The 24,558-nt window shown below is 40.2% G+C and overlaps 1 protein-coding gene across 1 annotated transcript in view; it reads right to left on the reverse strand.

Moving 5' to 3' along the window:
- The window catches only part of TG (thyroglobulin), a 261,047-nt gene that overhangs the window by 147,248 nt on the left and 89,241 nt on the right, over nucleotides 1–24,558 (reverse strand). The window contains exons 32-35 of the mRNA XM_056112201.1: nucleotides 24,178–24,289; nucleotides 21,622–21,701; nucleotides 20,652–20,795; nucleotides 10,989–11,051 (exon numbers count right to left, since the gene is read on the reverse strand). Of these exons, the coding sequence (XP_055968176.1) occupies nucleotides 10,989–11,051; nucleotides 20,652–20,795; nucleotides 21,622–21,701; nucleotides 24,178–24,289 (399 nt within the window). The remainder of the gene's footprint in view (nucleotides 1–10,988; nucleotides 11,052–20,651; nucleotides 20,796–21,621; nucleotides 21,702–24,177; nucleotides 24,290–24,558) is intronic.

Raw genomic sequence — 24,558 nt, forward strand, 5'->3', positions numbered from 1 at the left:
AGTGGGGAGAGATTGATGACCAGAAAGGAAGGAATAGAGAGATAGTGATAGTAAAGATCAGCTTCCTTTGACTCAGTTTCCACTGAGGTACATCTTGACTATGTGGTAGCTGACTTAACACTAAAAGTGTATTTTTGTAGCTAAGCAAGATATTTTTTTTTAAAAAAATATCTTTAAAACTAAACTAGATGATTCAGAAATAAATCTCCCAGAAGAGAGCAACATCCAGACCCAGCACCAGGCTGTCTTCACCCCCGGGCAACTCAGAGGGGAGAGAGTGAGTTTCTCTCCCTACCCCAACAGAGCCCCAGCAGTCAAAAACCTCCAGAACTCAATCACCACCAAACTCACAACTGTTCTCCACAGGCTCGAATGAACCTCACCCATGAATGAATCGGCTGTATAATCATTGTAAATTTTAGAATTCCTGGAACGCTCATACTCTACACCACTGATGTACCAAGTAGCACCTACAAGGGCTTAATGGCTCCAGGATGAAATACAATAATCTTCACACTGTTTCCTCTAAGGAAACTTTATTGGATCATTTTAGTGGATTATTCATAACAAGCAATACAAAATTAATTGTTTTGCTTCTGCTTTGGAGGGTACAGTTTGGGATTTGGGGTGGAAACATTCAAAATATGGTGGTGGGAAGGTGCAATGGTGGTGGGATTTGTGTTCAATTATTAAATGCAATGAATTATTGTGAACAAGTTTCCAGTCCTGTCCTGTCCTCTCGTTGTTCATCGATTTGCTCGAGCGGGCCCAGTAACATCTCCATTTTGAGACGTGTTATTACTGTGTTTGGCATATTGAATACTCTCGGTAGCTTGCTGAGCTCACTGAGAGGGGTGGAGGAATCGAATCTGGCTTGGCCAGGCTGACTGCATGCAAGGCAAATGCCCTACCACTGTGCTATCGCTGCAGCCTTGAACAAGTTTATAAAAATAAAATTTAACAAACATAAAAAAATAAAACTAAGCCAAAGAGTCAAACCTGAAAGATAATCTCTAAATTGACCTACTCTATTGTTGACCCTTAAATTCCATTAAGCAAATCCTTAATGGATCAATTACAAAGGTACCAGGGAAGAAACTACCAAGGAGAATTTTATGTTTTCTCCATCTTCTAGGATCTAAAAAGGGTTTATGATCCAGACATTCAGCAATAAATCAAGTGTCTGCAGATGTGCCGTGTACAGTGGTAAAGCTTATTCGTGGTACAGCAACTTCTGTGTACAAGCCATCAACTTTACAGTTACAGGGGCAAAGCTCAAAGGGAATCCTTCAGAATTGGAAGAGCATGACCTGATCTGCTTATCCAACACTTCCAACCTTCACTAGGCATTGATTTAAGCAACATTACATATAACAATTCTTCTAATCTTAATAAAATCTTAGAAGCAGACTACATCATCACTTTACAGGAGGGACAACTGAGCTTCAGAAATATCCCTTAAATTGGTGAAGGTTGCATAACTATGAAATGGGAAAATTTACTTCTTTATTTCATGCATGGTTCTTAGTATTCCACTAACACCATTCTTTCATTTATTCATTCATTTCCCTTAACAAACATCAAGCCATAGTACTTTAAACACTTAGAGCAAAGTGAAAATATACACACATTTTTGGACTTTGCTAAGAATTTAGGATCTGACCATGATTTAGAAATAAAGAAATCCAGCAAGCAAACATTATAAACAAATTTTCTCATTCTGAACACATTTTCTTGAGAACTACCCGCATATTGGGTACACATCTAATTACTCAGAATATAGCAGTTAGTGGCACAGAGGGTTGCTGTTCCATGTGGTTTCCCTTTGACAGGAGAGACAGACAGTTGCTTGGGAAGTAAGCCTGAGAGAAAATTTAGTAGCAGGCAATAGAGCAGGATGTAAGGGCAAAAATTGCCCAAAGGGGCTGCGTTGATGGAGTACTTGGAAGTCTCTTGGAGGAGGTGGTGTTAGCTCAGAAAAATAGCAAATTTCACCCCTTAAGAGAGGCACTAGGATGAGGTTCAAGTTTTTTTTCCACCAGCCCTGCCTACTGCCTCAGTCTGGGCAACTAGTGCCTGGCACACATGAAGGGCTCTCTAAACACTGGCTGAACGGAGAAGCAAATGGCTTGCTGGCAGCTAAGGCAGAGGCCACCTCAATTGCCTCCCAGTCCAGAACTTCATCAACTGCCTGGAAACTTTCTCTTACCTCATGGGGAGCAGTGAAGCCTTCTTGACTAGGAACTGGTTGCATCAGGGTGTTTTTTTTAAAAGCCTTCTCATAGGAAAACAGAGAAGCTGTGCGTGAGGGGGCTGCCCCATGTGCAGCTGGGTGTAGAAATCACTCAGCCCTGCCAACTATGATCGTGTGGGTGCTGTGGTCCCTGATAGATGTGCATCCTGGCTGCAGGTACTGGTGTGGAAGCAGAGTGTGCCAGTATGGAGCACTGCAAGTGCTAACAAGAAGATTTGCTCTGTGTTTTCCAGGGAAGGGAGAACACACTATGTGCCAACATTACCTTATTGGCCCTTGAAGTATGGGACCCAGGACTGGACAGCGATGCACAGAAAATAGGAAGTAGTGACAGGAGTCAACTCCAGATTCTCCCTCAAGAGCCTGTGTACATGTGTACATGTCCAGGCATGCCTTATTTTATTGAATTTCACTTTCTACAACTTCAAAGATATTGCTGATTTGGTTTCTGTTTCCTGGCCACAGCAGTGCTCTGGGACTACTCCAAGCTCTGTGCTCAGGAGTTACCTCCAGAGGCAACCAGAAACCATAGACAGTGCCAATAACAAAATCCTAGCCTCCCACATTCAAAATATGTGCTTATTTATTTATTTATTTATTTATTTATATTCATTGATTTATCTCTCTGAATCTGATAAAGTATTTTTACAAGGACTTTCACCAAAAGATCAGGGCTCACTGAAGGATCAAATTTGGAGGTTTATTCCTGGTTGTGGTAAGGGAATTGTGCAGTACTGAGACTCAAACCTAGGACACTTATGTACAATGCATTACAATAACCCTTTGTACCATCAACCTGATCCTAAAGTATATTTTTCAAAAAAGGCAAACTCAGAGTATTTTGAGGATACAATGACTGCATAGTTAGCACTCTCTCATATGGTGTAAGGACCACTTTTATAGGTAATAAGAGCCCAGAAAATTGCATGAGTCACTTTATCAAGACATTTGCCTTATTACAGTGGTCTGGAGTCAAACCTGCAATCTCTCCACAATATGGCTGTATGTAGATTTACACACATATAAGTGCTGTGTCCACTTTGAAAGGAAACTTAATTTTTATACAAAGGCCCTCCTGTTGTTCGTCAATTTGCTCGAGCGGGCCCAGTAACGTCTCCATTGGAGACTTTGTTGTTACTGTGTTTGGCATATCGAATACATCACGAGGAGCTTGCCAGCCTCTGCCGTGCGGGCGAGATACTCTCGGTAGTTTGCCGGGCTCTCCGAGAGGGGTGGAGGAATTGAACTCAGGTCGGCCATGTGGGCTGTGTGCAAGGCAAACGCCCTACCGCTGTGCTAATTTTTATATAAATGTTAGACAATTTGGGAGCTAATGCCTGTTCACCTGGAACATTCAGCCCAGGAACCAAAAAGACTGAGAATTCCTCCCTGTCACCAAAACACCACCAGACTCATGGGTACAGTGAGACAGAAGCATTATATCTGGGAAGTACTCCAGCACAGGATATAATAAGTTTCTAGTCCACCCTTCCATGTTCGGCAGATGAGATGAGAAGCATCTAATGACGAGGGTTCACACTGTGACTTCCCTCCAGGTCAGTAGCTTTTAACTTTTCATCCCTGCTGACCATTATTGGTCCATGAACCACAGCTTGAAAACCTCTTTCAGAAATGCAAGATTCTTTCAGGTCACAAGGAATATTGGCACACAGACCCTACTGCCAGGCCTCAGCTGGGGAGTCACCCTCCAAAAAGATGTGCCCTTCTCAAGGAACTCTTATATCTATGTATGACCAATGGGACAGCATTACTGTTTTGAAGATGTCCCTGTATCCCTCAAAGGTCAACTGAAACCTCCTCTGAGAACATATTAAAACCAGGTTTAAGCTTTATCCTCCCACCTGATGATCCGATTTCTGTAAAAAGCAAATCAAAACAAAAAATGACCTCACACTAACCTCCATCTGAGAGTATAATGCCTGGGAACCAACACAGTCAACAAACTCATTAGGAAGAGTCTGGATTTGGATTTAGATTGAGGTTGACTTTCTCTTCAGTCATTGAGCAATTATATAACTCTGAACCTGCTTCTCTAACCCTCATTTTCTAAATCTGTACAAAGAGAAAACTTCTGAATATAGCATAAGGAAGTCATGAGGATTGCTAAGCACAGTTATGGACACACTCAGGTACTCAATGCACAGGCATTTTAAAACTACATGATTTTATAGCTCTTCCATAACTGGAAGACTCACTTTCTCTCTTTGTTCCCTCCTCAGTAAAATGAAACATTTGAATGTGGATGTTATCACTGGCATTTCTTCAACACCCACTCTTCATCTGATTCTGAGCAGAGCACCATTCATGATCTTTAACACACAACAACTAGACTGGTATTAATTTTTAACTTTCCACCCTCACTCTCTGTTTCCAGGGGCGATCGGAGGCACCAATAGACAGAGAATCTAGCCCCTGGAGTATTTGGGGAGCGAGTGAATCTGGATAGACTGACTTCAAAGCCTACAGCAATACAAAGTTATACCGCTGCTGCTTCCCTCAATTAGATAATGGAGCATGCACAATCCCTGCCAGAGCTGACATTTTCCAGGATCACACAACTCCTTCTCTGGCTTCATGGAAAACATTTGCAGAAAAGATCAACTGAATTCTACCGACCTGAGGCACTGCCAAAAGCAAAAGACAGAGGCAAAACAGATAAAGTGGATTGACTCCCATCACATGGTCCAAAAACACTGCTTATGAGACCACTTAAACCACCATCTGTCCCAAATTCTGGCTTTGGTCCCATCATGAGGTTTCAGTATGAGGCGTGGGAAGAGCTGGAAGATGAAAGAGGGAAGCTCTGATGTCCCTCTTGCATCTTCTCAGTGACATCCTCACACAGCTCTCTCTGCATTTTTCCAAACGGGGAAGTGGAATTGGGCAGGGGAAATGAACTTACAATATGGATACAATTTTCTAGACATTTCACATTTTGATTTCCTCTGGATTACAATGTAAATAGGCAATTTGTTTCAACAGCTCCTCCACCAGTAGAACTTTAGAATAAGTAGACAAAAGGCAAACGCTTCAGAAGGAGTAAGTAACAGGCATTGTATGGCTGAAACACAATCATGAATAGCTTTGTAATGCTCTGTCTCATGGTGCTTCAATAAAAGGAAAAAACAGTTAAAAAAAACAGTTAAAAAAAGGCAGACACTGTTTACAATGGCCAGAATATGGAAAACACCCGAGTGCCTGAGAACAGACGACTGGTTAAAGAAACTTTGGTACATCTACCCAATGGAATGCTATGCAATTGTTAGGAAAGAAGTCATGAAATTTGCATATAAGTGGATCAACATGGAAAGTATCGTGTTAAGTGAAATGAGTCAGAAAGAGAGGGGTAGACATAGGAAGATTGCACTCACTTGTGGAATATAAAGTAACAGAATAGGAGACTAACACTCAAGAATACTAGAAATAAGTACAGGAAGTTTGCTCCATGGCTTGGAAGCCAGCATCACATGATGGGGGAAAAGGCAGCTCAGATAGAGAAGGGACCACCAAGAAAAGGGTGTTTGGAGGACCCGATTGGGATGGGAGATGTGTGCAGAAAGTAGACTATAGACCATACATGATGGCCATTCAATACTTGCATTGCAGACCACAACACCCTAAAGGAGAGAGAGAGAGTAAAAGGGAATGTGCCTGCCACAGAGGTGGGGGTGGGGGAGGTAATGGGGAGTGACGGGAAGGATCCTGGGAACATTGATGGTGGAGAATGGGCACTAGTAGAGGGATAGGTACTCAGTCATTGTATGACTGAAACATAAGCATGAAAGTTTGTAAGTCTGTAACTGTTCCTCATGGTGATTCAACAAAAAAATAAAAAATAATAAAACAGAATGTCAAAGGCCAGAGAGATCAATAGTTATAAGCACATGCAAAGGATTGCATCAGGAAGCCCAGGTTTGAAGGGCTCTTATACCTCCCAAAATGGCTGGTGTGCCCCTCAAAAGCAATACTTAAAAAAAAGCAAAATGTCAGTTGCCCTGAAATATACCCTTAGAAGTGTCAATATTGGGTATCTTGAGAGGTAAACTATGAGATGAATCAAGGTAAATCTGTAAACCCTCTCTGGATTGACTGTCATGGAGCTTTAAAAATCAAAGGACATGTTTCTTGTAAGAAGAAATGGCATTTTTACTCTTTGCCAGTTAAAAAATATACCTCCTCAAAAAATAATAAAAAGGTACTCTATCACATTATATATATGTGTATATATATATGTATATGTATATGAGTCTTGAGTCCTCAGAAACTATTTAGTCCATTCATCAAAGCATCAGTCCAAAAGGAGAGCTTATGAATAGTTTCAAAGCTCATTTCACAACATTGAAAGCCTTTAGAAATCAGTTGTACCCCAGGCACTCTATATTTCAGTGCTTGTCTTACTCAGCTCCCCACCAGCCCCTTCTGGACCTATTTTTCCCTTTGTGTGCAGCACTAAAAGACATACCCCAGATTTCTGTTCCGTCTTTCTCTGTCCATAATGTCTCCTTCCTCTCTGTTGGCCATCTGACAAAGACATCCTCTAAGTATTGGATGCTAATTGGTCATGTTGCTAGAGCTGGGACTATGCATTCTAGTTTTCTAGATCACAAGGACCATGAGGAGCCTGTGCTACCTTCCCTACCTACCCTCAGTGAATTGGGGGAGATTTCCCCAGGATCCCACTGCAGCCTGGGAAACCACTGTAGCAAGTGGCTCATCTTTTATTTGGTCTTTCTGTGCCTTTCTCCTGACAAGGATATGGGTGATCAAGTCCTCCTCCAAACCAGAGAGCTGTGCTTTTTTTTTTTTTTTCACTGAAATATAAGGGAAAATTTAAGATCCATTGTCCACAAAGTAGCTGGCACCTGTATATTGAATGAATCAGACTATTCTCAATTTAAAGGGGATCTGCTTTTGGTTTATCAAACATGTCTATGTTTGCCCACTCTAGAGCTAGCTGACCCTTGCCTGTACACTCATCCACCCCAAGAACCCTTGCCAGGGTCTAGTTTCAAAGCAAGTATGAAAATTCCTACCAGCTTCATGTTCTAGGTATAGATTTTCTTGATCTTCATTGTCTTCCTAATCACACTGTGACCCTGTTCTTGCCGTACTGAAATTGCTCAGTATTTAAATTCATGTGTTATTTTGTGCATCAGTGGCTTTGCACAAGCTCCTCCCTCAGGAAAGACTTTAAGAAGTTGTACTTTGAGAACATTTCTGCCATCTTAAAATCAGTCAATTTGTTAGAAAGCTTTTCTAAAGCAACATTTAAAGTATTCTTAGAATAGTGTCTAGCACATAATATGTACCAAGAGAGGACCATGAGATTCTTTGAAGTCATCTTCAGTTGCATATTATTCCCAACAAACCAACTGGAGCATCAGACTCCTCTAGTTCTCAGTCATACAAGAAACTAGGTCTAGAGGTCAGCTCTTCAGGCAAGCTTTAGACTCAAGTATGGCATCCCTCTTTCATATCAAATAGCCCTCAGGAGTCAGAGAGGTATGAATTCAAATCCCAGAATGGTCACTTAGCCTCTCTGAGCATCAGTTTCCTTATTTGCAAAACAGACCTTGCTATTCTCTGACTTTCTTTTGTACATGGAATATTTGATGAAATGTTTGGTACTGGATAAAGATGTCTTTCTCTCCCTGAATATGACATGCAGTAAGATGAGTATTTTGCATATATGCAGTGCAGACAAGCAAGTATGTGGACACATGCACATGCCACGTTAGAGTCAGTGACATATCTGTACCCTGAAGGCAAAATTATACCCTCCTACTGATTTACATTGCAGAAACATGGTTAAATTCTTAATTCCACTTTGGAAATTCTAAGCACAGATGGAATGTCAGCTCCAACATCTCTCCTATTTCCAAATCACACTTGTCAGAGACAGTTAAAAATATGTGATGTTTGGTTCTGCCTTGGAAACATCTACTCAATCCATAGATTTAGCATTTATATGAAGGGAAATGAATACTTGCTCTTTTAATCTCCCCTTCTTCCACCTTTTCATTGGAATTTGACTCAGTAACACAGATGTTTAGCAAAAACAAAGCATCTTCACATTATAAAACAATGTGAAGCAGCTTATACTATGATTCATATTTAACAGTAATCAACTTTTATATATCAAAATATTCATAACTTTAATTAAATACATAAATTTAAGTCTTGTTAAGATTTTTTTCATAACACTACAAAGGATGAAAAGACAGTAATTCACTGCTAGTAAGCATGCAACGAGGCGTGACTGTTTGAAACTAACTTGCCAATATAAAGAAATTAATTTGGAATATTTTAAAAAATCAAATTCTTAAACCCAATAATTTTACTTTGGAGAATGTGCCCCCAGGGAATAATGTGGATGTTGGCAAGCACTAACTCAGAAACTCACTGGTGCTCACAGCTGAAGAGTCTCTGTGAAGAATCAAATACCCAAAAGTAGGAATTAATGAGCCACAGTATGCCTACTTGGAGGATGATGACAACTGTGACTGACACCACTCTCTCTCCCTGTTTCTTCATAGTTATATTGTGAATCTTATGTGAGTAGCAACTTAGATGAACTGTACTGTACTGTCCTCCCGTTGTTCATCAATTTGCTCAAGCGGGCCCAGTAACATCTCCATTGGAGACTGTGTTGTTACTGTGTTTGGCATATCGAATACATCACAGGTGGCTTGCCAGGCTCTGCCCTGCAGGCGAGATACTCTTAGTAGTTTGCCGGGCTCTCCGAGAGGGGCAGAGGAATCAAACTAGGGTCGGCCATGTTGGCTGCGTGCAAGGCAAACACCCTACCACTGTGCTATCACTCCAGCCCAACTAAGATGAAAAAATGCATAAAAGAACTTATGCATGTATAAATTCCTGCATGAGAGATATACAACAAATTAGAAATATATTTATAATGTAATAAATGTACATGTAGAGAGGGGTTTTAGATCAAATAGATTATAAAAAAATCACTGGATTGTGATACAAAATAACTTCAACATAACATTTTTATTCCTAAATTTCTGCATTTTAAATAATAACAAACTCAAAAAATCTGCATCTTTGGATTTTTCATAACTAACAAAAATTAAAAGAGGATTTGTCTCTAGAGGTTTGTGTTCTGCTTGTAGACCTTAGCACAGCACTCACAAATTAAAGTTATTAAACAATGAAAAGTTTCTTAAAATAATATACCATTAATTTTAATTAAATACAATACATTTTTCTATCTTCTCCCTCCACAAGCCCCTACAAAATGATGCAAATGAATAATAAAATTTAGGTCTATAAGGATAAAAATTGGAATTAATGGGAATGAGCAAATAGCAGGTAAGAGATTTGAGTAAATGCTTAGGTGATGAAAGGAGAGAAGAATATGGTCACAGACCCAAATAGGTAGACTGACACCCACATTTCCACCGATTTGAGCATGGTCATGACACATCTCTTCTATAGATCCCCTAAGAAGCTCAAGAAGCAGGAAGTACTATGGAAGGTATGCATGGGGTTGGAAACTGGAACCCACAAGAAATTCTGAATTCTGCATATGGAATTTGAAATATACAAATTACATTTCTAAATTATTTGTACAGGAAAAATGCAAAATATTAATTTTTATCATTCATATATACATATAATCATCTCAGAAGTTATCTTTTTGAACTGAGAAAATAAGCTGATGATAATATTGACTGACATTATTTGTACTTTTGGGCACAGTTTTGGCATTGATTTTCCCTTTTTGTTCTAGTTTTTGGGTCACATCTGACTGTTCTCAAGGTTTACTTCTGGCTTTGTGTTCAGGGATAACTCCTGGTGGTATTTGGGGGATCATATACAATGTGCCAGGGGTCAAACACAAATCTGCTTCTTGCAAGGCAAGCAACTTAACCCCTGTACCATCTTTCTGGCCCAATTAAGGACTTGACTTTTAATGCATCCATCCAAGATAATTATATTCTGTTTCTTCAGCCAGGACAGATGTCAAGAGTATCTCAGACATCATGTCACTTGCACTTTTATCTGAGCAGTGTCCGGAATCAAGGCCAAGATTCTAACTTTGTGTCTTGGAGAAGGCATAAACAGAACTGTAAACAGACCCAGGCCCACTGATGTCTTCCTCCTCACTCCTATCCAGAGCCTCTCTCTACCCCTCCCTGCCTTTCCTGCTGTCTCAGTACCAGATGTGACACATAAAGGAGGGGCTGGGTGGGATACACTGCAGCAGGTGGCAGTCTGCATCTGTGCCCCCTATGCCATAGCTAGTGGTTATCCTACTATGTCACTGGTCTCCCAGTGCTAACAGCTGTGAGTCCTAATACTTTTTTTTTGTCAGCATTGATAAAATGCTGACTTATTTTACTTTTGGACCATAGATACCACTATCATTGACCTTGCCCCAGAACTGTGCAGTTCTAGTAATAACTTGACTTAACAATGCAAATTGGGAGAACTAAACTACCTCCCATTTTGTTTCCAATGAGGTGAATTGTTTGGTGAAGTCATTCAATGGCTACAAGTTTGTTTCCCACCTCTAAAACAGGTCTGAGATTGGTATTTGCCTCATTAATGCATAGATAAAATTGGATGTGTTAATGAATATGAATTTCCATGTAAGCTAAAATCACTGGATAAAAGTTACAAGAAGCAGGAGGCAGAGAAAGGGAAGGAGGTGCTCTCATCAGAGAAATTTAAAAATTTTTAAACTTACCGTTATCTGTAAGGGACGGCAGAACCACTGAAGGGCAAAAACTGGGCACATCATTTTGAACAGCTGTAGAGAAGAAAAAGGCAACCATTTAGCTTTTGTTTGTCCTTTAGTATCATTGAATTCTAGAGACATAAATAAGGGTAAAAAATCAGCAATTTGGTGATAATGAACTTGAAATTGAGGGTCAGACTAACATCACTTTTCTCCCAGCATATCCCCTGGACTAGTATGAATCGATGGGGTTATGCTGACATGACAAATAATCTACCATCTCAGAGACAAGAAACAACCACAACAGTCACCTCTGTCTTGTACCACATGTCCATTTCAAGTGAGCAGTGTCTTGACCAGGGGTGAGTTTGGGATGGCTGGGACATGCAACTCTATCATGCTCCAGAGGCATGTGGTGAAAACCCCTAAAGCCTTTGCCATTAGTCATTAACTCTGTGAAATTTAACCTCTTTAGGGTCTCAATTTCCACCTTTATACAATGGGATAATACGATCTGCCTAGAGATGTGCTATGAAGATTGCAGAAGATAATATAATGCCAGGTACAAGGGCAGAGCTAATCAAATGGCAGCTATTAATGGCAGCCTATAGGGGAACAGAGTCCAGGCTTTAAAGCACAGATAGAACAGGGCTACAATCTTTCAGTGCCACTTAGAAACAACACAGAGTGACATGTTATCTGACTTCTTTGACACCCAATTTCCTCTTTGGTAAATGAAGACAAGGCAAAAATCAATGAGAAACTATACAGGCAACCTACATATTTTACATACTTATCTTCTTCATCGCCCTCTTCCCTTACTAAATAAATTAGAATCTCCAATGCTTTAGCACTCATTTCTCCAAGTAACCTACTGAGAAACTACCTGCTTGCCTAGCTGCTACATAGCAAATTCAGAAGTTGAGGGAAGATTTGTCACCTTGTGTGTAATCTTCAGAGTTTATTATCATCACTTTCCTTGGTTTACTTGTCCACAAAATGGGGGTTAAAACATTACATATGAGAGGATTGTGGGGTTTAGGTGAGTTGGTACCTGTAAAGCTTTCTACATGCAGAAAGCATTCAGTAATTGTTGGTCATTATTCATTCTTATATTGACCTTTCTCAAAGTCACACGTTTGTTACTGTCTCTTGCCTGGTCTACAATCATTAAAAGATTAGTGTCAGTGTCCTGTCCTATCATGCTCCTGAAAATTCTTGCTTGTGTTTCCCTCATACTATGTCTCCTGTCTTGATTTCTTCACATTTATCAATCAGCCATGAGCCAATCTGTCTGAGTTCTAGAACAATCGGTGTTCCATCTTTTCAGAAGCACCCATTTCGAGTCAAAATTCTATGGTTCTATTTCTCAAACATTGGAATCTTCTGGAGGACCTTAAGGACTGTATCACTGTCATGCTGTTTTTCATCAATTCCTCAGGCATGCACCAGTAACATCTCCTTCGTCCTAGCCTAGAAAGTGCCACATTCGAGGCTCTTTCAGGGTCAGGAGAATGAGACCCATCATTGTTACTGGTTTTTGGCATATTGAATATGCCACGGGGAGTTTGCCAGATTCTGCCGTGTGAGCAGGATACTTTTGATAGCCTGTCAGGTTCTCCAGAGTAAGAACTAGATAATAAGAAGTTGCTTGGTTGCAAATGTGGCCATGTGTTTCCTGGAGCTGGGTTTTATAGTCTCCAGATCTTGGTCATTCATGGGATTACATGGCTCTGGGGCAGTTGGTGGGTGCAACGCCTACATACTGGAAGATGGGGGATCTGGGTGGAGGAGGCCCTGTCCCAATCCGAGCAGGCTTGGAGATCTATGCCCCGGGTCCCGCACACCTGGGTCCTTCTGGCAGTTTCTTCTGCTGGTGTGAGGCTGAAGGACACACACTGAAATCAGCTCTGAGCCCATGGTGCCTGATTAAGTAGGCCTGGATCAGGACTGAAATGTGGCATTTCTAACAAGTTCCCATGTGCTTCTGATCTTTCTGACCCAGAGACCCATATTAAGGGTCACTGAACTAAGATTTCTGTCATCCAACATCTGCGAGGTCTTTCTACAATCCTCAGTTTTACTAATATAATGGCCTGCCACGTTCTTATATGCCCATTGAACTAGCTTAGCATTTGTCACCATTTAAATGGAAGGAAGTGATTCTTGGAATAAAAGTCCTGAGACTCTCTGTTATCTTCAGAGAGCAATTTGACCATCTAGATCAAGGACATCAATTAGTCATTTATGGCCTTGGACCCAGTAATTAAACTACTAAAAATATATCTCAAACCTCAAAGCCAACTTGCTTTGCAAAAGGAAACATTTACCCAATTCTAAAACAACCTAGAAAATGCAATAAAACTCCGTCACCATGAGAAGGGTTAGGTGACTGCCACAGGAAGAATTCCTGAGTACTTCCCCTCAACACAGCATGTATCCTACTGTTCTGCTTGATTATCCATGTCTCCTAATAGGAACAATTAGTCTTTGAGTCCATAGAAAGGAAGTAGTAGGGATGTCAATATAGAAATAACTGAAGTTTGAAGTTTCTCAATTGCTCTGCTTCTGGGGCATTGAAAACAACAACTTGAGTCCCTGGGAGAACTAACCTGGGTTCTACTGAAAACGCTACTACATATAGAAGTTTCTATGTGAGTTGCAGAGAGGCATAATTAGGGGAGCTTGTCATTTCCTTTCCAGCTTACGTTCCCATATCTAGAATTGCTAAGGAGTCCAAGAGCATTTGCTTAGCAAAAGAGAGGAGCTGTGAGACTGCTGTGGATTTTTTAATAGAAACCACATTTGCCTTTATAAACAAACCAAAGACACTGCCCCACTTGCAACCACACACAGCTGCAGAGAGCTGCAGCCCTAGTCTTCAAAGAGTAGAGGTGCCCTTGCCACAGAAACCTTCCCTTCCAGGAAGCCCTGGCTCAGAGGCAGTGCTTGGCCACAGAGCAGTCTTGTCCCGTTGTGCTCCTACCCAGAATGTCAAGAACACTTCCTCTCTGGGTTCTACTGCCAGGAAGACCCTTCAAACAACCTGATTTGCATTCAGAATGGCTCAGCCAAGTCTCTCAGTTCTATGTAGAGACACATGTGACTTTCTGAAGGCTTGCAGACAGCAAAGTCAAAAAGCACATGAGAATGGGTCTTATGTGGTCCCTTCTCAGTACTCACTTCTCTAGGCTTGTGCCTTTCTCCTTCTATATTCTGGGAGATTCAGCATTGGCCTTTGGTGAAAACAGTGTATAAGTTTGTATTATGACTGTCCTTGTATAGATATCTGGGGATGAAGTATAACCTAGTCTCCTCCAACTACAGTCCCTTTGAAGTAGCTGCACTCCCTCCACCCCTCTCTCCTTCACCTACAGTTAGCCTTTCCTTGAAACCACTTTGGCATAAGCCCTTGTGGAGCAACTCACATGCAGCCCTTTCATGCCTCAGAAATACCTAGGGATTTGAAAGAAATGCCACAAAGCACTGCTCTCTGTAGTTTGCTGACTTCAGAGAGAATAAGCATCTTCTGAGAAGGAGTAGTAATGTAAAATAAGAACATATGAGTACAGAGACAAAAGTGCTAAGCACTGTCCTTGGTATACAGAAGGTACTTATATGGGCGAGTAGTATAGCCTTCTATTCAAAACACAGACTCAACAACACCAGAAACATGAGATCTAAACTGCAACCACTGGGACTTTGTAATGTGCCTGTCAAGTTGACAGGCAGGGGATGGGGCAAGGGTTTGTGGTAGGGAAGAATTATGGAAACACTGGTTGAGGGAAGTTGACACCACACTGATGATGGGATTGGTGTTGAAATGTTATATCAATAACTTTGTAAATTACAGTTCTTTAACTAATTTTTTAAATTATTTAAAAATAAAATAAAAAGGCCCTTTCTCTCATGTATGTCTACCCAGCCAGGTCATACCCTTTGCAGACAGGAATTTCTATACTTTCTGCATATAGTAGGAGCTTAATAAATGCCACTTCCTTTTCCTGGTCTCTGTGGCAGCTCTTCAGAATTGCGAACTAGTGTTTTGCATTTTGCATTTTGCTCCAAACCGGAGTCTGTGGTGATGAACCAAAGCTCTACGCTATCAAGCCATGGATTTGAAGTGAAAGCATAGTTTCGTAGGGAAACTCTTCCTGTGGCTTCCTTTGTAAAGTGCCTGCTTCCTGTGTCAATGTTGAAGAAGAAATTAGGATCCTAGATCCTGGCTGCCTTTAAGTCTCAGGCCTCCTGCACCCAGTCTGTGCAGCCTCCTGGACTCTGCGAGCATTTTTATGATTATGTATCTGACTGTCTGATACAAAGATAAGAATGGGGATAAAACCAATGACAATGTCAGCTTGTGTGCTAGCATTTTCCAACATAACACTGGTGTGATTTTGTCTACAACATAAAATATAATATGGAACCAAACTACTGCTCAGAATCCAGTTAGTCTACTTTCACTAAACATCTAACATGAATCTCAAAAGATGATTGTATGTTGGTCTTCATGACCTGAATGGGAGTGTAATCTTGCTTGTTAAATCAGTCCATATAAGTAAGATTTATTTCCTCTTCTGGGTCTCAGCAAAACATAATGCACAAAGCCTAAGAACATAGCCCACCATGCATTCTGACTCAGATTAAACAAAGGGAGAAAACCAAATGAGAACCTGGCTCATAGCAGGTGACCAAAACCCTGAATCAACCAGCCCTTTTTTTCCCCAACCAGCCTTAATGCTTGTATTCTTATGCAATACAAAACCACTCACACCAGAATGGTCATGAATCACAGGGTTCACAATGTTCTCTTTCATTCAGGAGTTGTGAGAGTTAGATTCCATTTTAGTATTTTTAATTTTTCCCTGTACCGCCAAACACTAAAAACAGGCAACACACATTATGAATTCCTGGGTAGATCAAATGGACTAGAGACTTTGCAGTAGGTGGTCCTCTAAAACACAAAGGAAGGTTGACGGACCTTTTCAACAATGAATTTTTACAACACCAAAGCAGAATCTATTATTACTTCCATGTTCCTAGAGCACTTTTTGGATGAGTGTCTAGTACTGAGCCTTCTGCATTATAGTTAATCAGCACGCCCATGATGTGAGAGACTCAGAACAAAATGACTGTCTTGTTAATTTCACATTTGCTGGTGCTCAGCAGAGTATGACCTAGTATAGATACTCAATTCAAACTAGAGGTAGTTTCAGAAGTGAGTCATCCAGTACAAGAATTATTTACTTATTTATAATCTATAACTCCTCCTTAGGAGGGCCTAGAGGTCACTCGTTTTCTTAAAAGATTTTATTATTGCCCTGCCACAGAGACGGGGGGATGGGGGGATGGGGGTGGGAGGGATATTATCCATGGTGGTGGAAAATGGGCACTGGTGGAGGGATGGGTATCTGATCATTGTATAATTGAAACCAAAGCACAAAAAATTGTAAATCTACAACTTTAAAAAAAATAAAATAAAATAAAGGGAAAAAAAAAAAAGATTTTATTATTGAGTTACGGTGAGGTAGAGAGATACGCCCTTACAAAACTGTTCATGATTAGGTTTCAATCATAAAGTGTTCCAATACCCATTTTGTGGTCACTGATTAATACAACTCAGACTCAGTGGTGGGGATGTAGAGTCATAAAGAATTGTGTCTCAATTCTGTCATTAATTTACCATGTGATCTTGAGCACATGACTTGACCTCCCCAGACTTCTCTGTGTCCTCTTCTAATAGCAGCTATACAATTCTAATACCACCTTTCTTGTAACGGAATTACTGTTCAGTCAGTCTCACGTTGAGACTACAATGAGCAGAGGTTGGATTTGTAACTCCAGAGATTCAGAGCATGCCTGAAGCTCATCAGTGTTGGATGTGTAAGCTTACCTTCTGAATTTCAGTTTTCTTCCATGTACTTCTAGCCAAAATTCCTGGGTCCCCAGAGTGACCCATAGAACATAAGCTTGAACAAGCTAGTGACCTCTCAAGTCAGATAAAAAGAAACACACCACATGCTTTTTTCCTTGTCATATCATGCCAGATCTGTAATTCTCTGAAACTCACTGAGGCCATTTCATCATACAATCCTAATAAAAATTTTAAAATAATTCAAGATGTTCAACTAAAGGCCAACAGAGTGATTTCTAACAAACTAAAGAATATTCAGTCAATACATCAAGGACAATTCCATTAAAGCTTCAAATAATTAACTTCAAAAATCATTTCTGAAGTCCAGAGATGCCTCAGGGATTAACATATTCTTGAATAAGCAGCAAGAACCAGAATATACTAAGTCACATCTCAGATCTCACAGGTTAGACAAGATGTTGAGATAAGAGGCATGGTTAATTTATATATTTAATTAGCCCATTATAAAGCCTTATAAATATAATTAACCCATTATAAAACCCATTAATTAGTCCATTATAAATAAAATTATAGAGCCTGGCAAGCTACCAGTGACGTATTCGATATGCCAAACACAGTAACAATTGTCACAATGGAGACGTTACTGGACCCACTCGAGCAAATCGATGAACAACAGGAGGACAGTGACAGTGACATGACAATTAGCCCATTATTTGTTTCCTAATTTATCAGTCAATTGTTTCCTAGTTGGTCCACTTGGGAGAAAATGAGTCAGACTAGATGCCTAGTGTTGGAATATAGAACTAAACATTTAGGTTTAACATTGGTATGTCCATTCTCCCTTGCCACAGGGAGTTTAGGTTTATTGGGTTACACCTATCACAATGTACCTGAGGCACTCCCATTCCTTTGTTTATTGTAATATAGTTGTAAACATTTTAGAATAACAATGGTATGTCCTGTCTCCCTTGCCACAGGGAGCTTAGGTTTATCACCGTCAACTGTGCTCCTGATCTGTGTTTATCTATAACTTCCTTCTCTGTGTTTTGCTTCCCCAACCAGCTATCACCTTCCCTCCTCCCCCCACCCCCCAATCAGACTCTGTTAATTTTAAAGTCAAATTCCTAAGAAATCTCTGATTTGGAAAATGTTGCTTTTCTCCTTCTCTTATGTCCTTTTGCATAATTTACTTCAGAGAAATGTCTTTTTTGTATAGATACAGGAAGACAAATAATGCTATACTTTTATATTTTGGAGTTAATTGACTCCAAATAATATTCACTGCTGGGCATCTGTTTTCTCAACTTAAGTCTCAGTTCCCCTTACTTCCTAGCACCCCAAAAGCAGGGTCCCAACCAGGGACAAGGGCAAGGTATGAACTACCCTGGCATCGAAATGGGTCAGGTCAAGTGCCATAATACTTAACTATAACTTAAGAGCCTGGTCATGGACAAATTTTGTCATAATCCAAAAAGTAACAACTGGATTAGGATCCTGCCAGGGTCAGGAAAGACTAATCTGGCCTGAGCACTGTAGTTTGAGATCTATAGCGAGATGTCCCCAGGAGAGCCATCCTATAAGCTTAATGTATCTCTTACTGTGTCCATACTAAATGACTAATATTATTAAGAAGTAGAATTAAGATGAATGTTTAAATGGTTGTTGGACTAAGGAAAGGAGAAAAGCACCGTACATGGTATTTTGCCATTAGGAGAGTCTTCTTGCTGAACGAGAGTTTGTCCTGGAAGAAACTTACCCTGTGTATGACCACACTTAGGTGTTTTTGCTACCCCAACCCCTCATGATTGGAGAGATAACTAAGGCTATAAGAGCAGAAAAGGGCGAGAAGAAGAGAAGAGGAGAATCTAAGAGGAGGGATGAAGGGGAACCGGGGAAAGGAGAATCAGAAGAGAGTGGAGATGAGAATGGAATAAACTGCAAGTGACACCAACCAGCCCAGCCCTTCTTTCCTCTTTTGTCTACCCATGGCCGTCCTGGGGTTAGGGAAACTGCTGAGATCACCAAACGCAGGGAGAGAGAGAGAGAGAGAGAGAGAGAGAGAGAGAGAGAGAGAGAGAGAGAGAGAGAGAGAGAGAGAGAGAGAATCACGGGATTCATACTCATTTTTTGAATACACAGCCTAGACGTTTTTGTACTTGTCAGTTATTGGATATTGGTCACATCCAGGAATCAGTATAGGAAAGACAAAGAATAAAGTTTGGAGTCATCATATCTGTATCTGTACTCTGACTCTATTTCTTACTCACTATGTGGTTTGGGTCAAGTGACTCCAACTGTTACACATTTCTTACCACCAATGGAGGAGAAGATATTCACCAACATAGATAAACAGTTGTGTGAGTATTCAGAAGAAACCCAGAACTTGAAACAACACATAACCTGTGTGATAACAGTAGTCATGCTCAGCTCTGCCTCTTTTAGGCAAGGTGTTAATGTTGCAGATGTGAGGAAAACAGAGATTCAAAGTTATGAACTGTTCCAGATCCTCCATATCTGCACATTTCTGTAGATCAGATATTTCATGACTTTCATTTTTTGAACAAGTATTAAGCAAGGTGAAAAACTCACCCAAAATGGATTCTGAAATTAGGAGGAATCTGCTTATAACAAATGTTGGTAATGCTAAATCTCAATTCAGCCTCTCAATTGCATATTTACCAAGATGGTGTTTCAACCTTTCTGGATATCACTCATCTTTGTGAATTTGTGCCTGGGACATAGGGTGAGTTATGCTCAATCTCTATGTAGGTTCACTGGTCCCCAAATACATCCTCATAAATACTCAGAATGTAAGTTCAGATAGATATCAGTGAGTCTCATGCATTTGTTTACCAATAGAGAAACTGTAAAACTTTAAAACTAAGAAAGCTGTAAAACTTTCCTAAACATAAACCTATTGGAAACTTTCCTAAATATAAACCTATTGGAAATATTTGGAAACTTTGCCATCACACCATGCAAATCATTCATTTGTTCATTCACCAATTTCAAATTGGGCTTAAATGCCTGCATATCATCAGCTCACACAAGTAAAGAGTCTACAGGGCAAACATTGCCCTGGCCCTGTAATCCTAACTCTGCACACATTGTTTAGAAACACAGTGGCATTTCCCTTTTCCAACTTGAGACAATCAAGTTACACTGATTGGAACTTAGCTCTGATTAAGTGATAAGATGAAAAAAATCCAAGGGAATCTGGTAGATGCAGATGTGGTTTCCCCTGTGCTGCAACAATTCCTAACTATGCTTTAAAGAACATTGTCTCCCCTAGAACATATAGTCTTGCTGGGGCTGTCATTCACACTGCCTCATCCTCCTCCAGCAGTGACTCATGGCCCAGTTGGGATGAACTCTCCTTTTTTTTTTTCCCTTTATTTTATTTTATTTTTTTTAAAGTTGTAGATTTACAATTTTTTGTGCTTTGGTTTCAATTATACAATGATCAGATACCCATCCCTCCACCAGTGCCCATTTTCCACCACCATGGAGGCAACCACATAGAGCAAAGAGATAATGGCAGTATCATCTTAAAGAGGCTTCCCACTAATTCCCACTAAAAACATCTAAGGAGTTGAGATTGGTCATCTTTTTTAAGCCTATGAAAAGACTGTTAATAAAGACTCCTTTTCTGCTTAAATTAAATAGAAACAATTTCTATTGTTTGTAACCAATGAATTGTGAGTAATCTACTTTCTAGCCCAAGGACAGAATTCTAATACATTGTTTGAAACCAGGCAGTTTAAGATTTTATAGGATTATCAGAAGCAACTACTTACTAGGCTTCTGGTACCATCCAAAAGGATAGGTATGGACTTCTATGTCAGGCAAGACACAGTCCCAAAGGCTCCAGGCATCTCTATTTTCTTCACTGCAGATCTGAAGTCCCAAACTGTTTAGAGTTAGACATGTTACCTCTCCTCCTGAGAAAGAAAAAATTACCAGGAAAATGATCATGGTGGAAGATTCTGACTGAATTAGGAAAATTCTTTATTCTTATTTTTTATAGATATTTTGGGTGGAAAGCTCTATGTTCTGGGTATGTCTTTGGTCATTGATTTTATTTTAAATCCTGCTACCTTGGGTCAAAGAGATAATACCAGGGTTAAGATATTTTCTTTGTATGTGGACTGTCCAGTTTAATCCTAGCACCATATGATTCCCCAAGCACTGTGGAGAGTAAACAACAAGCATAGAGCCAGGCGTAGGCCCAGCACGACTTGAGGCTAATTAAACTTGCTTCCTTAGTGAGCTTCTAGTCTAAGAGCTAGGGATGGAGGTAACTAATGTATTGAGCCACCCACAGTGAATCCAAGGCTGTGTCAGTGCTCTGTTTGCATCTTATTGTGTGGACCTCCATGTGAATGTAGGCCCTGAATCCCTATATATAGATTAGGAAACCAAGGTTCAGAAAATAATTTGTCCACGATAACCATAGTAAATGACTGAACCATGTTTTAAATGCAGAACAGAGAAAAGAACCCAAATACAACCGTAAGGAGCTGCCTGAGTGTTGAAAGATGAGCAGAAGATAACAAAGGTTGGCTATGCAAAGCTGATGGGGAACTGAAATAAGATCCATGCAAAATGGTCACATTTTCAAGTCCATTGCCCATCTATGAATAAAAGGCCACTCCTCCCTGCCCACCAGGAGGAGATGCTAAGGATTAGAAAAGAATTATGCATGGAGAATTGCTTTTGGACTTTAAATGCCATATGCCAACCAGAGGGAGTGCTTATCCCCTTTACCTTTTAACTGGGAAACATTTAGAAAGCCAAAGCCGGTGCAGCATGGGTCCAAATCACACAGTTGTTCACATTCGAAGAACCTGGTGTGAGAAGAAATAATCAGGCCCGGAGGTTTGTCATGTGGTGGTCCAGGCCCAGAGAATAGGCTGAGTTATAATCAGTCTTAATCTAGAGGTGCCTTTATATAGGACTATATAAATTGGGGTTATTTTTTTTCAGTCTTCAGGGGTGGATTCCTAGCTCTGTTGTCCTTCCTGAAAACAAAATTTCCTTTTCTCAAGAAGGTGGCCCTTAGCTTCATTCATTTCCCCACATATCCTGTGTGGCTGTAAACCAAGCGAACCCAGTCTTAAAGGCCCATCTCCCATACTATCAGACAGAGGGGAAATCCCAGTTTAGGACTTAAAGCAAAGGAAGTAGAGGCAGACAAGGCATATCTGAGAATGGGGGTTTCCATGAGCTGATTTTTTCAGTGACCCAGTCAGGTACCTGCTTAGGCCAGGAGCCAAACTTGTTTCCACCCACAGCCTGGCCCATACATTCAAACTACCACAAGGGCCAATCACACTCTGAGAACATCTCTGTTCTGTGAAACAGTCCATTCAGGACCCCTCTCAGGATCCCCTTTGTATTTTTAACACACTGGACTAATTCGACTCCACTCAGCTTGTAGGGTCAGTTCTGGAAGAAGGAAATCAACGGATCCAAATAAAATGTCCTGGGATCTATTCTCAGCTTCTCTGTGTGTGTTTGCCCCAGTTCTGATTACTTCTTCCTAATTCCTGGGAGTTCATTGAACTCTTTATTTTACTTTTTGTAAAGCGGCATCTTTGAGACTGTCACTCTGCACTGAAACCTGTGAGTTGCTTACTTGTGTGATCTCAAATCCTTGCCCTCTTATCTGCCTACCACCTGCCTTTCTTCCTGCAGTTTGTTGCTGAACTCTCAGGCAGCTGAAGTGTTTTCCTGTTGAAATACTCGATGCAATGTGGTTTACATAGTGTTAACGTTCATGCATTTTGTGTCCAAAGCTAGTGCATCCTCATTCCTGGGTCCCTTCTGGTCTACTCTATCCTCTCCCCACACCACTGCCTTCCCCACTAGTAACTTCAGTTCTGTTGCAGAATCCAAGGTTGATTTGTTTCATTTGTTGTTTTGTGGGTCAGACTCAGCAGTGTTCAGGGCTTTCTTCTGGATCTGGACTCAGGAATCATTCCTGACAGGCTCAGGTAACCTACATTGATGCAAGAATAGCTCTTTCCCAACTATACTGTCACTCAGGCCCTGTTAGAGTTCAAAGTTTTTTTTTTTTTATAGAAGACTTCCCATTCCTTTCTTTCTTTATATTCCTCATACAAAAAAAGATATCATCTAACATTTACCTTTCTTTCTCTGACTTATTTGTCTTTATTTCTCTGACATATTTCTCTGACATAAATAAACCCCTCTGGTTCCATCCAAGTTGTTGCAAAGATCAGAGTCCATCTTTTCATTATAGTTAATTAGTATTCCATTGTGTGTATATATGATAATTTCTCCCTACACTTATTTGTTGTTGGGTATTTGTATTGTTTTCAGATCCTGGCCATTATAATAAATGCTACGATTAAACATATGTATGGATATACGTTTTTAATTATTTATTTTTTGTCCTTGGTACCCTAGAAAGGAATTCTTGGATCATCATACCCTTCTTTGAGTTCAGGTATTCAAGCTCAATTGCCTACATCCCTACTGCTCCAGCACTGTGGTCTGGCTGACCTCTGCTTCCAAAACTCCTTCTCTCCCCCTCATTTATCAGGACATCATTGCTCTGATGTATTTCAAGACAAACTCCCCAATATCATTGTTTTATCTTAATTTTCAAAAGTTAACTTTAAACACCAGCAGCAAGACACATTTAGCAATATTTCTTGATGAATAGTTCAAGATCAATGATTTTTATACTTCAAAATAAGGTATATTCAAAAATACAAAAGAATTACAAGAAGGAGTTTATTTAAAAATAAGATTCTTGACCCACAACCCAGGAGAGCTGATTCTATGGGCCTAAGGGAAGTTCTATGGATGCAAGTTGTTAAAGTCTTCCTAGGAATTCTGATCAGTTAAGTCCACAGACCAAGCCGAATCTTAACCCCACTTAAAATCCCTAAATAACAACTAGGACAATAATAAAATACCTTTACATGATAAATACAATAGATTCAAAAGCCCTCATAAGCCTACAGTTCTAATCGGAGTTTCACTTGCTTCCAAGACTTTGAATATGGCACAGTGAGTCTGCTGGTCACATTTATTAAAGTGTTTGATTACTTTCATCCTGATTCAGTTGTTCCCCTTTTGAAACACTCAGTGTAGGTACAGAACTAAATTCCGTGCTTGTAATAAGTAACTTTGGATATGATTTTAGATACGGCAACCTTGTATCACCATTATATCCTTCGCCTTTGATTTTATAGTTCTTTATACCAGCTTCCTTAACTGCTATCATGTTACATCTTTTCAGAGATAAATAAATGCTGACAGTGAGCCAGGAGTGAAATGGGGGCTTCTTACCCATTCGAGATGGACTTGCTGGCCATTGGCACTTTATTTCTAATGGAGAATCCCATCAGTTTTTGGAAAGGCAAACGAGTGTAGAAGTTCTTCACTTTATCTTCTAGTACAACTACACAGAGGAAAAGGGAAATTATATTATTTAGAGAGGTATTTGTTTATTTTCGCAAGAAAAAAAGCTTATTAAAAACTAGTAGTCAAAGACAGCATATTCAGGGGCAGGGAATAGCTTGGCACTCAGGGACATAGACCTTAAATTTACAAGGACTCAGAACCAGATGCACCCCATCCCTGCATTGCATGTGTAGCCTTGGTGGTTCCCAGCACTGCAGGATCCAGAAGCATTGAAGCATCTGCCCAGTTATGGAGATATCATTAGGA

This window comes from Sorex fumeus, unplaced genomic scaffold (assembly GCF_029834395.1).
Source record: "Sorex fumeus unplaced genomic scaffold, SorFum_2.1 ptg000002l, whole genome shotgun sequence".
NCBI classification, from domain to species: domain Eukaryota; kingdom Metazoa; phylum Chordata; class Mammalia; order Eulipotyphla; family Soricidae; genus Sorex; species Sorex fumeus.